This window comes from Scleropages formosus, chromosome 1 (assembly GCF_900964775.1).
Source record: "Scleropages formosus chromosome 1, fSclFor1.1, whole genome shotgun sequence".
NCBI lineage: Eukaryota > Metazoa > Chordata > Actinopteri > Osteoglossiformes > Osteoglossidae > Scleropages > Scleropages formosus.
This window is the reverse complement of record NC_041806.1, coordinates 44,089,011-44,103,847: the sequence shown is the minus strand read 5'-3', so window position 1 is coordinate 44,103,847 and position 14,837 is coordinate 44,089,011. Positions and strand designations below refer to the sequence as shown.

Genomic DNA, 14,837 nt, shown 5'->3' with positions numbered 1-14,837 from the left:
ATTAATACAGAACTGGACTGGTGTCCAGTCCAGAGTGTGCACTCTATTGCCTTGTACCATGTGCTTTCTGCACAGGTTTCAGACACTGACTTGGATAGCCATTTGAGGATAGTGAGTCTAACAGAAATAATACAGTAAAATTATAACCTTTTGTTTTTAACCTGTGGTCAACACTAATGGTCAACTCCTCAATACGATGAACCATAGTCTGTTGCAGTAAGATTATTTTAGCAAACTGAAATTTTTTTCCCCTCAGGACGTACTATATCAGCAACTCGCTCAAAACATTCTTTACAAATTCGCAGTCTGAAAGTGATTTTGATTTTCTGGTGATAATTTCAGCTGCAGCACACCTTGCTGTGAGCAGAGATTCTGACTGGGGAGACATGCTCTTTTAGTTTGGATACCTTCATTTCACAAAATTGGACTTGAAATCTGTCAAATGTAGATGCATATTTGTGTCATAATGTTTTTAGTGGTTTTATTCCGTTACAGCTGAAACTGCTTCATTGCAAATCAAACAGTCTGGCTTGTTCCTCATTTCAATAAATAAGTGAAAGTTTGTCCATCGACATGTCCTACATTTGTGAAACTTTCACCATTTGGAAGCCATGTTCTGCCCTCAACTTAAAGTAAATATCAATATGAACAAGGAGCAAATAAATTGCTGTAAAAGAGTTAAGTGATAAAATCACAGCATGCAAAAACTGTCTGTGCCAAACAGAACTACGGCCACTGAGGATGACTGAGGTGAAGCTGATCGCAGCGATCAGACTCCAACTGAGCCACTGATTGGGGACAACAGGTCTCCAATAATAATACCGTCTTCTGTTCTGTCACTCATACTGACAAGACATGCAGTGTATGTCAATGCATTTCTATTACCATGTGATTTAATAAACCATAATATTTGTGGTAGATATATACTAATAATTTACGAATGTTCTTGAACTCTGAATTACGTGAAAGGGGGGCTTACTTTGGACACCCATGCGATAAGGCATTTTCTCCAGTCAGCTTTTTTTTGCAACTTTTTACTGTAGGTTGACCACAGCAGCTGCAAAAAACCTGCACTTAAGGCTGTTATTAGCCATTGAAAAATGTAATTCACTTAAAAAATAACAGCAGTTACAGTATTCATTGCATGCCACTCTCAGCATTTATTTGGGTTATTGTATCATTATGTCCTTTGAGGCTGTTGGAGAGATGCTGAATGAGTTGCAGTTATGAAAAAAATCTATAATCTTTCTATACAGAGGACACTTTATAATAAGAAGTCTTAATTTGGGTCTCAAGAGGCCAGGAGGAAATCAATCGTGAAAGTAATTGAATGGAAGAAAATAAATGTTTAGAAAATTATAAATATGAATGCAATGTGCAACTGGTACAGTGTTTACAGACCAAGTCTACAAGGCACCGTATCTTAAATGCCAGCTGTGCCATTGCTGTAATTTCTTACCCAAAGCACAAGTGCTATAATGACTTTCTAGGTATTAAATAAGAGTCGAAGCGAGTATTCCCTGTGTGGAATATCGGTCTTGGCCAGGAATTTGGAGTGTTGAGTTATGCTGCCCCCTTCAAAGGTGGTTTGATGACACTTTGCTCTCAGCAAGCCTGAAGTGTCAGCCCTAGGGGTGGTCGTTGGAGAGGAAAGCTGTCTTAAGAAAATTTATCCTTTAGGCTGCCACGTACGGGTGTTTTTATCTTTTGGACTGAGAAAGTGAGCAGTTAGGATGGCATAACAAGTCTGAACTGTGCTGTTTATACTGATCTGGATGCTGTGGCAGTATATTTGTTGTGATGGACTGAAAATGTAATTAAAATATTCAGTGTGTCTCTTTGTGGATAAAAGTGGAAGCCATCAAAGTTGACGATGCTGGCTCGTCTTCAGCGCTAGAAAGCTGGAAGCTTGGTAAATTGCTAATCACTAGGCCCTTTCCTTTAGATTCTTTATTAATGTGCTCTGAGTTTAAGGATTTGTTCTGCTTTTCTTCTCCTGCCAGATGATATTTGTATGATTTCTTTAGCATGTTGCTATTCTCCTACCCTTCGTGAGTCAAAGGTCACAGCCCATTGTGTGACTAATTGGTGCAGTGAATGTTTACATACACATGATCAACCAGGTAGGTTCTTTTTAAAACTGTTTTTGTAGTTTTTTAATTTTATGTGCCAGATTTGAACATGTCATTTATAAAAATGTTTGGATTTATTTATTTATTTATTTATTTATTTGACACTCCCCCCCAAAAGTGACTGAAGATGATAAGCTGCTTGCACAGATTTAATCATTTGTACAGATATGTAATTTTTACTGGAGCAAGTTTTTAGTCTGAAGTGGCCACGGTAAGAGCTATGCAACCTGCATATTTTTCAGGATTTGGCCTCAATTTGGTGGTTTTATGCGATATCTAGAGTGTTGGAGGTATCAGTAACTTTTTTGCCTTTCCATCAACCATGGAAAACAATTTTGATATTCATATTTAAGTTCTTAGGCATAGTGGTGGATATACAGGAGGAAGGGAGAACTGCCTTGGATTGGCTATTCCTTCACTATAGTAGTCAAGCTAATTGCCAGATAATTAAAGCAAAGTATCTAGTTTAAGGATGCCTTCTGGTAACCAACATTTTTTGAATTTGGTTCAGATCTCTGGCTTTAATCCCTTTGTGGTTTTGGAAATATAAGTAAAATTAAGTTATGTTTTTTTTTCCTTCGTAAAATCTTCAGATCATAGTATGGTTTATTGGTTTCAGTGGCTACATGTCATGAAAACCCATCAAGACCAAGGGTTTGTTAAACATTTAGTGTTGTGTCTTTCCGCATGCTACTTAATGGCTCATATCAGCAGGATTACTGGAGAAGGTCAGGTCCAGTTGAAGGGCTGATAAACATTTTGAACTGTTTCTGTAAAAAATAATAGTAGAGCACCTGTAATTGATTTTCTGTTTTTTTTGTTAGTTGAACATTTTCAGTTTCCATGTTATGTTCTCTCAGTGAAAGTGCATTTCAGCCACAGGCTCTCATGGGATTTTAAAATGTGGTGATTTTCCTCTGAGGAAACCTGAACAACAGATGCTGTTCCTTGCTTTGCTCTAGAGAATTACTGGTGTGAGTGTTGAAAAGACAAATCGATATGTAAGGATACTGCAATTAGAGGAGGGCCTGTGGGTAAGACTTCTAGGTTTGTGGACACAGTGCCATGTTTGGCAAGGGAAAAACTCCAGGTACATGACACCATTCAGGTTGGCTCACGGCCCTGACTTCACCCACCCCTTCCCTCAAGTGAAGAGAAATTACTTGTCTCATGATTGCGTCTCAATGCAGATGTGACAGGAATACATCTGTAGAGCTACAAGGAAGTTCAAACACCGTAGATAGCGCCAATTGCGCGAGGGATTAAGTGTCATTTCTGAGAGAAGTCTTCAAAATTAATACTTGCTCTCCTTTGCTTTTTTGTGGGGGGGCTAATCAACAGGAAACCAGGGCCAGCATGTTAGCAGTGTGTGGCAGGCCATCTCCAATTTACTCAAGATTTTACATGTTTGTTGTTCATTTGTATTCCATTTATTCTCCTACTTATTTTGTGGCTTTAAAAAGAGTCAAATTAGCAAAAAATTAAGACATAACTGGGGTGCTTGTCTTGTAATTGGGATAGTAGCTGAGAGTATAACACCCCCCCCCCAAAAAAAAAAAAAAAAAAAAAGGTTTTCTCTTGTATCACAGGTTATAAAGAATTAGGACCCATATATAGTACTAGATGTTTTTCTTGAAAACTGCTGAATCCCTTCCAGCATTGAAGAAGGGTCTCAAAAAACATCTTCTTTGGACACATTTCTCTCCTGACCTCTTAACAGCTTTATAATTTGCATCACACTATCTATCACAATCATCGTATTTCTGTAGGCAGCTACTTGTGTAGTGTAAAAAACGGTAGCATCGGGAAAAGGTAATGGTGTTTTGACAATTCCATGTCTACATCTAAAGCTCTTCACATATAGTGAAATGCTCTTTAGTTTACTGTGAGTTCTGTTACTTTGAGAAATGAATCCGCTCAATGAGCAAATGTAAGTGCAATGTAATCAAAAGTAATTCTGTTAAAATTGTCCATTATATTTTTATGTTAAAGTTTACCCCTCTTGAGGTTTGTTTTTTTGACACTGCAGACTGAATCAACAAATACATGGTGGTAAGACTCTTTGTGGAGTCAAAAACCGACAATCAAGGTCCTCATTGTTTGAACACTTTTGTGGAGTTGTATTGCCTTTGTGACTTTCACACCTATAGTTTTGGCCTCCTTGAGGTCCTTCATTCAATCTGCAAAAAAAAAAAGAAAAAACAACTCCTCCTCCTCTGTTGCATTCTTTGTTATTACCCTGCGAGATGCATTTAATTTTCAGTCATAATGAGAGAAAAGGAGAAGCTGTGCATTTAATAATTTGATGTACTTTGTGTGTATAAATTGTTGCTGCCTTGTTTGAAAGTGCAATATGTGGTGTATTCCTTTAGCATCATGTGGCATCTGGAGCAACTGCTTGGCTGAATCGATACATTGAATTTGATTAACTGATACGTTCAGTTGGAGTTCTGATACAGTGCAGATATTAAGTCTGTGAAGCATCAGCGGAGTCTAAATTTGTGTTGTATGTCTTGGAGACCTAGTCTTCATGTGTTGGCAGCCAAAGGGGGAGAAGAGTTTGTATTTTTTTTTTTTTTTTTTTTAAAGGAAGCATTTCGCTTTGCGTTACCCTATAAATGATGAATAACGTTTCTCCGCTTCTCCCGGGGAAATAAAAAGATGTTTACCTCGTCACATTTATATCAATTGTTGCCTTTTTCTGACAGTATTTACTTGGCTGTGCAGTGGTAATGATCCACAGAATAAATGCAAATGGCAGACAAACATAGGGTTCCCCCCCATCTAGGGGCTGTGACAGGTGAAATGACAGAGTGGCAGCAATCTAAGTGCCAGGCACATATGGGTGGGGGTTGAGGATGTGTGTTGGGAGGTGGGGTGCTGGGTGGTCTGGTCCTCAGAGGGGTTCTTGCAGGCTGCATCAGCTCAAGTCCTTGATCGAAACTTTGAACTGAAATCCACTTGCTAATTGAATTTTAGCATGTACAGTAGACTGGGCCCTTTGAAGGCTGTAATCAACACCAGGCACGGCTAGCGCCTCTCTACCTGGGGGATATTCCAGTGCAGAGATGGAAAATTAGGAGAGGGTTTGCGCTTGCCTTGATGTGAGTAACACACCCCCTTCCTTCTCCTCTTACACACTAACGCACCCTACAGAGATGTGTACTTCTGCTGTACCTTTGTGCAGCGTGTTGTTGTTTTCGTACTGATAAATGAGTTCATTCATTTAATAGTTCCTCTTCAGCTGTCAAATAACAGCTTTTTTATAATATAAATTATCCTTTTCTTTTTTCATTAAAGCGTCTCAATTTTAGGTTTGCACAGTAAGCCGCTAACTGTTTTACCTATTTCTACAACTGGGTAATTACTGCAGCAATTCAGAGTACGTAATTTGATCAGTGGTACTACAGCAAAGGTTAGATTTGAACCCAAGTCCTTTGATTGCAAAGTGACAGCTCCCTGCTGTCAGTCTGGCAAAGACAGAAACAAACATTACTTTATAAGCCCTGCATTGTGAAATAGCTGTTTTCATTTGACATTCCTAAACAAGTCTTATGTGGAGACTTCTTTGTAACACTGGTCTTATGCCATGCAGTTTTTATTCCATTAAGTAAGGTTTCATGCATAACATCTTAATTCCAAATAAGTCGTTTCCCTTTATTATGCCATAATAATCTACTGCAGGAACATAATTGTTTTTACAGCTAGCGTGAGGAAAAAGTGAGGACTTAAATGATTGTTATTGATTTGTTTTCAGGATACCAAATGTGGATTCACATCAGTAGTTTTTATTAAAGTTCATGTATCTGGAGGCAGGAATTGAGTGTGCTGCTGTGGTCTTTAAGTGCTGTGGATAACTGTATAAGTGTAAAGTAGGGTGGAGAACATGTTTTCATAACCCTTACATACCAGAGATGTTGAATCATTTTCTTTTCTTTGTATTCTGAGAGAACTCACCACTCAGGTATTTTCCTATTCTTTTCCACAAGTGAGAGAGCCTGATTCTGCATGGAAGGTGCTGGGCTGTTACCTAATCTGAACTCTGGCTGTACCCGCGCCACACACCTGATTAGCACAATCGCATTCCAGCTATGGGGTGAATGGGGGCATGGGGATTGGCCCTACCCCCCTCAAACCCGCAACCACCCAACTGCTACTGCCACCTCCCAACTTCCTGTGTGATGGCAGTCACTGCCTGCTGGGCCCCGTCATCACAGACGGGAGTTCTGCCCCCATTCCTTGCTCACCCAGACCCATCTGCCATCCCTGAGATGACACCCCCACCCAAAAGAATCCCTCCAACTCCAACACCGCAGCCTCCCATTCACTCCTTTAGAGGGCCCTGTCCCCAGCAGCCACGAATGTGCGCAGCATGAGCTCCAAGATGAACGGAGCCCTCCCACCCTGCTGTGCTTCGACATGTTGGGTGGCTTTCTTTCTGTGATGTTCCTCACCTTTCTCTTCCATACGTATTGAATGAATACTTTTCGTAAGTAATGTGTATTAATGTTTTTTACATGTTTCCCATTCGAATATTTGGGTGCTGTTAAAATTATTAAATTCTTAGGATTGAACATTTTCAAAAAATCTTTTTTTTTTTTTTTTGTTCAAAATGGGTCAAATTTTTCTTGTATTGATCAGCAGGTGATGGTTTGGTTAGGGTACAGCCCTTTTGGCCAGATTGTGAATCAGAATTGGGATGATTGTGGTTTTTACCCTTTAGTGGATTGCTTAGATAATTTTCGAGAATGCTGCCTGGTATGGGTGCACATTTTTTGGTCAACATTTTATATTATACATTGGCAATTATCCAGCAGGAACAAACCAGCTGAAGAGACTGCAGCTCTGACATGAACAGACATTTAGTGTGACAACATGCTTATGGTTCCCAAATCTGTACTTCTGTGTATGTGTTGTAGAAGTTGTATTTATTACTGTCCCTATCTTACTTTCTGTTGTACTCCATGTTACTCATGGAGTATTTCTTTGTGAAAACTGGCTGCTTTATTTAGATGCAGAGTTAAAGCTGTCAGACAGCAGCAGATCCTTTCAGGGGCTCGCAAGAACTAGATGTGTTTGTCTGGGTGACATTATGGTCCTCTGTAAGAACTGCCACAGTTCAGATAATTGCTCTGCTGAGTTGTCACACCAGTCACAATTTAAAATTTAGTTTTGCTAGCCTTGTTTAAAAAATCCCAGCAATGGTAAACTCATCCCTGGTGTCCCAGGTAGGAAGAACTGCAAGAATGCAGGGACATGCATGCATATTAGTGTGCCTCCTCAACTCCTTAATCTCCCTCTGCTTTTTTGCTTTTTTTCCTATACATTCTCCTTAAGGAACCCATTTAAATTGTTGTCCACCAAGATATTTCTTGTTTGTGAAAATGCTATTGAATGGAAAAAAATGCATTTTCTTAAGTAATTTTTTGCTACTGCTGTTTTCAGCTGTCATTAGTGAAAAGTGAAGATGGAATAGGCGTGGTGTGGTGGGCCTCGCTTGAGGCAGCAGTACGTGGCCTTCTGAAAGATTTGCATTATAATCGGCTCATCTCCATTTTTTCACAAAGTGCTCACTTAAGACGTGTTGTATAAATGTCACGGGCATTAGAGAGATCACTTTTAGATACGGGTCTCAGCTAAAAGCAAAGTACCATCACCCTCTCAAGACCACCATTTAAGGAGCTTTCCTTTTTTGTTTGTTAAAGAAGAAAACAGTCTTAGAATGGGCTTAAATTGCTTGAGATAGGCAAAACAAATGAACATTAACCCCACTGAGCTGCATACTTATTCATTCAGTTTTGTTTCCTCCTGGAGACATTTTTTAGCCTTATGTGAAATGACTGGATATGCTTAGGAGGTGGTGACTAATGAATTTTGGACATCAGTGTCATTGGGAATGGATTAGGATGACTGGAAGCAACTTGAGGGTGTCCTAGTGTCCTTTGACAGTTATTGAGGCCAATTACAGAAGCTTTAATTAAAAAAAAAAAAAAAAAAAACTTTTGTCTTTGCAAATGACTTTTTGTATATTACAGCAGTTGCTTTGACTGTGCCACAAATTATATATACAGTAAATAAAGACAAATCATCTTTAATTTTTTGCTATTTATAGTGTTTTACAGATAAAAGTAGGTAACCTCAAACCAAGGAGAGCAGGTAGCAGTCAGTGTTGTTTTACAGTTGGAACACCTGGGTTGGATCATCCTCCTCTTACTGTAATACCCTTGATGAAGGTTAGCATGAATTGATGCAAAAGTAACCAACCGTGTAGATGAGAAAATTATTTTACATAGCTTAGTATACAAAGCCAACATTGTAAGTCAAAATTGGAGAAAGTATGAGCTAAATTATTAAGTAATAATAATGTTAGTGACCTGGTGTGTTTGCAGATGACCAGAACTACAATCACATTGTTGGAGAAGTTTGGCAGCAGACTGTCAAACACTGTCTTCACGAATATTATTTTTTATTCATTAAGCTGACATTTTCTCCAATGATACCCTAACATATGTCCTGTTTATACAGGAGGGTGGATGGTGACACTGGCAAATAGAGTGCATGAGAACAAACTTCAGATTGTGGATCACGGCTAGGTTGTGTATGCAAAAAAAAAAACAGGAAAGAAATGTTTAAAGTAGGAAACTTCATTATATATTTACAGAGAGCTGCCTGTTTCCACCCTAGCATCACAGAGATATTATGCTGGGCTGCTAAATATTGAAGCTACTTACAAGTTGTCTTTTTCTGCTTTCTGAATGTGACGAGTGGAGAGAATTCACCAAGTGACCAGTGAAGATTTATTTTCCAAAATAAGTTTGACTGCATGATTTACACGCATGCTGCCGTCTCTGACTTCCAATAATTTTCAAAATATGGTCCTAATCACATGTTATGCATCACCAACAAAATATGCAAGGCCTGGATGTTATAATCAAGATACACATTTGCTCTTAGTTTTTCTCTTGAAGTGCAGCATGTAAAGTTGATGCAAAAATTCAGTTTCATGTCCCATTTTCCACTTCCCCATATCGTTTCCTGAAGTCAATTTTATGATTAATAGCCTGACGTTGTCCTTCTGGGGGAACTAATTACAGGAAATTTCACTCCCTCAGCATTTCGGATAATGGCATGTGAAATCCGATATGAATGTAGTCTTTTAATATTGTGTCTCTCCATTTATTATTGTTTTTTTTTTGTGGGAGTGGTGCTGCAGTAATGATGTTTTTCACTACTTTCCAAGTTTTGGCAAACGTCCCCATTCTGTGCACTTCCAGATGTGAGCCATTGGAAGTGACTTTTGCACTGATCGGGGCATTAAGCAATTAAATCATGGGCGATGGGGGGGGATGGGTTTCTGCAGAGAGCGCTGCAGATGCTGAGCTTCTGCATACGACACAGTTCAGTTCTCTGTTCTTTGATTCTTTGTCACGGCAGCCGATGGAAGACTCTTTTTAAATAGCGTATGAATTGATTTACATGGAGACAGAGGCAACATGTAGTGTGTGTTCCGCAGTTTTCAAACATCCGTAAAACCAGTTTTCGCTTTTAACGGAACTTATTTGTGAAAGATGGGCTGGGGTCCTGTGGCAGTAAGGTGAAGTAACTGAAAATAGTTATACCCTGTAGAGCTCTGCTATTATACTATTGAGAAAGGTGCTTTGCTTTAACTGCAATTTTAAAAATATTCAGATTTTCAAAAAGTATTAATATTTTACTTTTTACTGGCTAATTACTGCCTGTTACTTTGGAATAAACACACAGGTAGAAGACTTGTACTAAAAGGAATTATTGTTTAATACTTTTTTTGCACCTTTTGTTTCTCTTATGTATTTTCCCTTTTCAATTTGCAGCTGTGTCTCAAGGTGCCTTGAAGTGGCCCTGCTTGCCCAGGCATGCTGTTCTGCTGTGGAGAGACATGCAACAGCAGGAATTGATCTGGGGAAGTCTTAGAGACCTACAGTGAATAAACACTCACACCTCTCTCAATCCCCACAGGTCATATTCGAAGCTGAAGTCTCCGATGGGAAGGCTGGTTACATCGCGATTGATGATATCCAGGTCCTTAGCTATCCATGTGGTAAGTAATTATGCCTCTGGTAATTATTTTCCTGCTTCTGACTTGCCTGTGATGGACATGTGGTGAAGACAAGGATCCGCAAGGAGATGACAGGCCATCGTTAAGGGGAAGGAGGAAAGGACGAGGGCTTTGAAGGAAAAGATGACAGCCTTCCTTCTGGGGAGGGAAGTGTTTGGGTGAAATAATTACATATAACAACCTTAAAAAGTAATGCTGCTGTTGTGCTCTAATGGCTTGTGTTTGCTCAATTCAGCACCAGTGTATGCTTCACATTCTCTCCTGGAAACATCAGAAATAGAGTAAACAGCCGTGGAACCCTGAAATATCTTTAAGCCTAGTGACCTTGGAGGATATGGAGCAAGAACCACAAGTGTTTTTAGAGAAATCTCTCTGAAAGTGATATAATGTGTGTTAATGGAAGAAGAAGCATGTTCAGTACCTTTCCTTAAAAAAGGCTAAATTAATACTTTTGCTGTTGTCATTGGAGTCTAGCATAGCAAGAAACCTAAATCATATTATTTTAAGTGCAGTTGATTTGTTCTCCTGCGTGTGCCCAGATCACATTTTGGCTCTCATAGCTCATAATAGATTTATTCATAAATTTATCAGCTCAAAGCATGATCTAAAAATGTTTGAGTACCTTCCATGCAGAATCAGTCTAAATAAGGATTTCAATCATGTCAACTTGTAGGTGAAATTGTTATTGAAACAAGATGAGAACATAAAGCTACTTTCTGTATTTCTCTATATTTAGTGGATACAGATCTTTTTTCCCCCCTCATTTTCAAATTTTTTTTTTTTTTTTGTTTGGACAGGGGTGTCACCATAACAGAGTTGATTTAATAATATTTGATCATCTTCGGTAAAACCACAGTATTTAGTGTCTGCTAGCTGAAGGCATGAAGAAGTTCACAGTATGTTTTGAATCAATGATACCATCTGTCTGTGGCACTTAGGCTTATGTCTCATTTCAAAGTTGAAATTTCTCCAATTATGTGTAATGTAATATATATAAAATACTTTTTGCAGTTTTCAGTTGGTCCCTGTCTTTAGTGCCCATCCACTCTGAATGTCATGTTGCCTGAAGCTGCTCGCTATAATGAGAGAGATGCTGATGTCCTTGAACCCTGTGCAAAATCAGTCTCTCCTTCCACTGTCGTCCAAGGCACCACTCTTATGCATTTGATTCCGCTGCTACAGAATTAATTTAGTTTCTGGAATCTGTCATTGCAGTATTGCCTTGAGACAGTTTACACATCCCACAGCAACAGACTTCATGTCCATAAAGAACTGTCTTTGTTTTCATTGGTGCATTATAATGTTCCCCCCCTATTTACTTTATTCTGTGTATGTATGGAAAGGATGCATAATCTCTCTCCCCTTACCCACCAAACAATACAGCCTTAATTGTTGCATCCCTGTGAGCTATAATTTCAATTAGCTGCTGAATTACAGATTGTAATCAAATAGAGATTTATTTAAAAAAAAAAAGCTAATTAAATGCATGTCTACGGGCAGAACGTTTTTTTCCCCATCAAAGTGAATATGAAAAGAATAATAGATCTCCAATGAAAAATTGTTTTAGTATGCACATTTTTGTTATTTCAGAATTAAACACAGGACTGCTGAAGAACCCTCTGCAGTACCACCATGAATTATTTAAGAACCAATTGTCATCAGTCAGTCTGTCAATAAGTGTGTTACCAGTCACATAGTCCAAAAAAAAAAAATCTTGTTTCCTTACTGATTTGATTGCCTGAAAGTGCTTAAAATGCCCTATGACAATGTTACAAAGTCACAAGTACATTTACCAATTTGTACAGCTGGGTAATTTTACTGGAGCAATTTAGGGTAAGTACCTTACTCAAGGTGAGATGCAAACCTGTGACCTTTGGGTCCAAAAGCAACACTTCTAACCACTATGCTACCAGCTGTTACTAGCTGTTATCCAATTCTGACTTCTTGCTTTGGACAAGACCCACTTGCACTCAGGATGGGCGAAGACAGGAATGTGCTTATGTGCATGGTGGATGGAACAAATTAATGTAATATTTCTGAATAGGCTTAAGGCTTTTTTTGTGATCATGTATTGTACATATCAGTTGTGCTTTGTAAGCATGTGCGTGGTTTATTACACATCTCAATGTAAATTAATATATTTTTGTAACAAGTGTATTCCTTCATTTGCACACAGTTGACATATGCTAACAACGCAAGTTGTAACGTTATTCTGCTTTCATAAACCAGGTATGAACAGTTTATACAGATGTTCATTGTTTTCACGTATCAGCCCACTGGCTGCAATCATGCATGAAAAAAGTGGGAGAACATACTCAAAATATGTCTCTTCTCTCAAGTTTGTGCTGATCATGAAGGAGGCAGTTGGATGCACAGAATGCAAAAGGAATTTCATTGTTATAGTTTAGTGTTTAAATGCATATGATGATGAAAATTACAAAACTACTATCAAAGTGCTTCAGGAATGTAACTGCTTAGGACAAAAAGGGTAATGTATTTGGTCCACTGTGTTTACAGGTTTAGTAGCATGGATAATTTATATCTGACAGCATAGTGAATACAGCTGGTTACTTCAGATACAAAGGTTGTAGGTTCAAACGATATCTACTGCTATAGTACCCTTGAGCAAGGTACTTACCCCTTATTGCTCCTGTAAAAATTCCCAGTGATATAAATGTAGGTTGTGTAAGAATAAGTTGCTTTGGAGACGAGCATAAACTAAAAGAAAAAATGTAAATTAGTAAATGGATCATTTCAGTATCTTGATTAATAAGTTATTGTTGATAGAAACACATGGAACTCGAAGGTTATTGTTCAGTTGTACTCTTAACCCTGTAAATGTCTTACTGGTAAAATGCTTGAGCAAGGCACTTAACCTGAATCAGTCCAGGAACATATTCAGTCCCCCTCAGTCTTCAGAAACATTACTTTTCTACATCTGTCATAAGCCTGATCGAAGCCCTGCAATGTAACAAGACTTCAATATCGACTGTTGCTTTGAGCCTGACGTTTGTTACTCAAATGTGTGGGCTATTTTAATTTGGATGTGGTCTAGTCCTTTCCCCAGCTTGTCTTTCCTTCTCGTTTGTGCTCAATTGCTTCTGGCTCAGCTCCATCCTTTGATGGGGCATCTGGTGCATGTTCTAGCCAGACTGTTATGAATAATTGAGCTGTCCAAAATTCCATGTTAAAATTTCTGCCACCAGTTATTTCTTTTCTTCACAACATATATGATTCTATGCAGAATGCTCCTGTTTTCTATAAACTGGCTCCTCAATTCACGAACACAATCGGGACTGAGTTTGTTCATAATTGGGTTCTTTTACAAATTTCCGCACACTACTAGTAGTCCCTTTCTTATTAAGTCAATTTCTGAAAACTTAAGACATCTTATGTGTTCCTTTTCCTTACAGTTTAGATTCTGTAAAAATCTCAGATAAAGCTAAAATGAATAAAATGTTTTAGTGCTTTTATTTCACTTTTTTTTTTTTTTTTTTTTTAACTTCAAACCACAGAATTAAAACTTTATATTGGGTGAAAACATATCTTCTCATCTCAAACTCCTTTCTAATGTAGATCTTTAATTCAGTTCACAAGTATGTGCAGCATTTGTCATCGTGATACCTATCACGGGCAGTCACAAAGTTGAGCTGTAAATACTATGGAAGCATTTTGAACTATAGTATACTCAGTTGCAGTGTGTTTTGCTGCTAACGAAGGAATGTGGAAATGCAGGTTTCACCTCAGATTTTTTCAGACTTCTTTTTTAAACATTTAAGTGGGGAAAAAATGCAATTAAAAATAAAAATGGAAAATTGTTTGTATAGGCAAAAATTCATTACTCGTGTTCATAACTAGAGGAGCGAGTATTATACTTTGTCTTTTCATGTTACTGGACTATGTTTATGAGAAATGCTTCAAGAACATTTCCCTGCATCATCACACTGACATTTTGAAATGTGGCTTTAATGGAAACTGAATGGGGACCCTGACAATATTTATTTGCCCAAGTTGTTTCTGTTAACGTGGAAGTCTCTCTCAGCGTTCACCTGACAGATGAACTCCTAAGCAGTAGTTAAGGACAGCTGCTTGACACTGTGAACCAGCACAAAAGCCATGGGGCTCCATCGATCCTGTCTCCTGTGTTAAATTTATAAGAACAGTAATTGTTTTCCCCCTGCAGATAAATCGCCTCACTTCTTGCGCCTGGGAGACGTGGAAGTCAACGCCGGGCAGAATGCCACCTTCCAATGCATTGCCACCGGCCGGGATGCTGTGAATAACAAGATGTGGCTGCAGGTGGGCAGGGCAGGTGTTACTAAGTGGAGTCGAGTTGGGGTGTGAGGGGTAGGTGGAGTGGGATCAGACTGGGGCACATAACTGGAGCTTGTTAAAGGACCTATAGGCCTGTCATGAATCAGATGGGATGAGAGCAACCAGGCCTTAAGTGAACTCTGACATGATGCTTAGTAAACACACTGAGTCCTGGCAACAATTAGCATCTTCGTAATTATAGCAATCTGGAGAATACACAATAAAGGCATTTAACAGCCCTCTGTGAAGAGCAGACTACTGGACGATTTTTGGGGTGGATTAAACTCGCGTGATCA

At 38.7% G+C, this 14,837-nt stretch overlaps 1 protein-coding gene across 4 annotated transcripts in view; it reads left to right on the top strand.

Annotated features, from left to right (window-relative positions):
- The window catches only part of ptprk (protein tyrosine phosphatase receptor type K), a 119,413-nt gene that overhangs the window by 42,577 nt on the left and 61,999 nt on the right, over positions 1 to 14,837 (top strand). For all 4 annotated transcript variants that reach the window (XM_018742471.2, XM_018742469.2, XM_018742470.2 and 1 more), the window contains exons 4-5: positions 10,128 to 10,209; positions 14,411 to 14,526. In XM_018742471.2, coding sequence (XP_018597987.1) covers positions 10,128 to 10,209; positions 14,411 to 14,526 — 198 coding nt within the window. The remainder of the gene's footprint in view (positions 1 to 10,127; positions 10,210 to 14,410; positions 14,527 to 14,837) is intronic.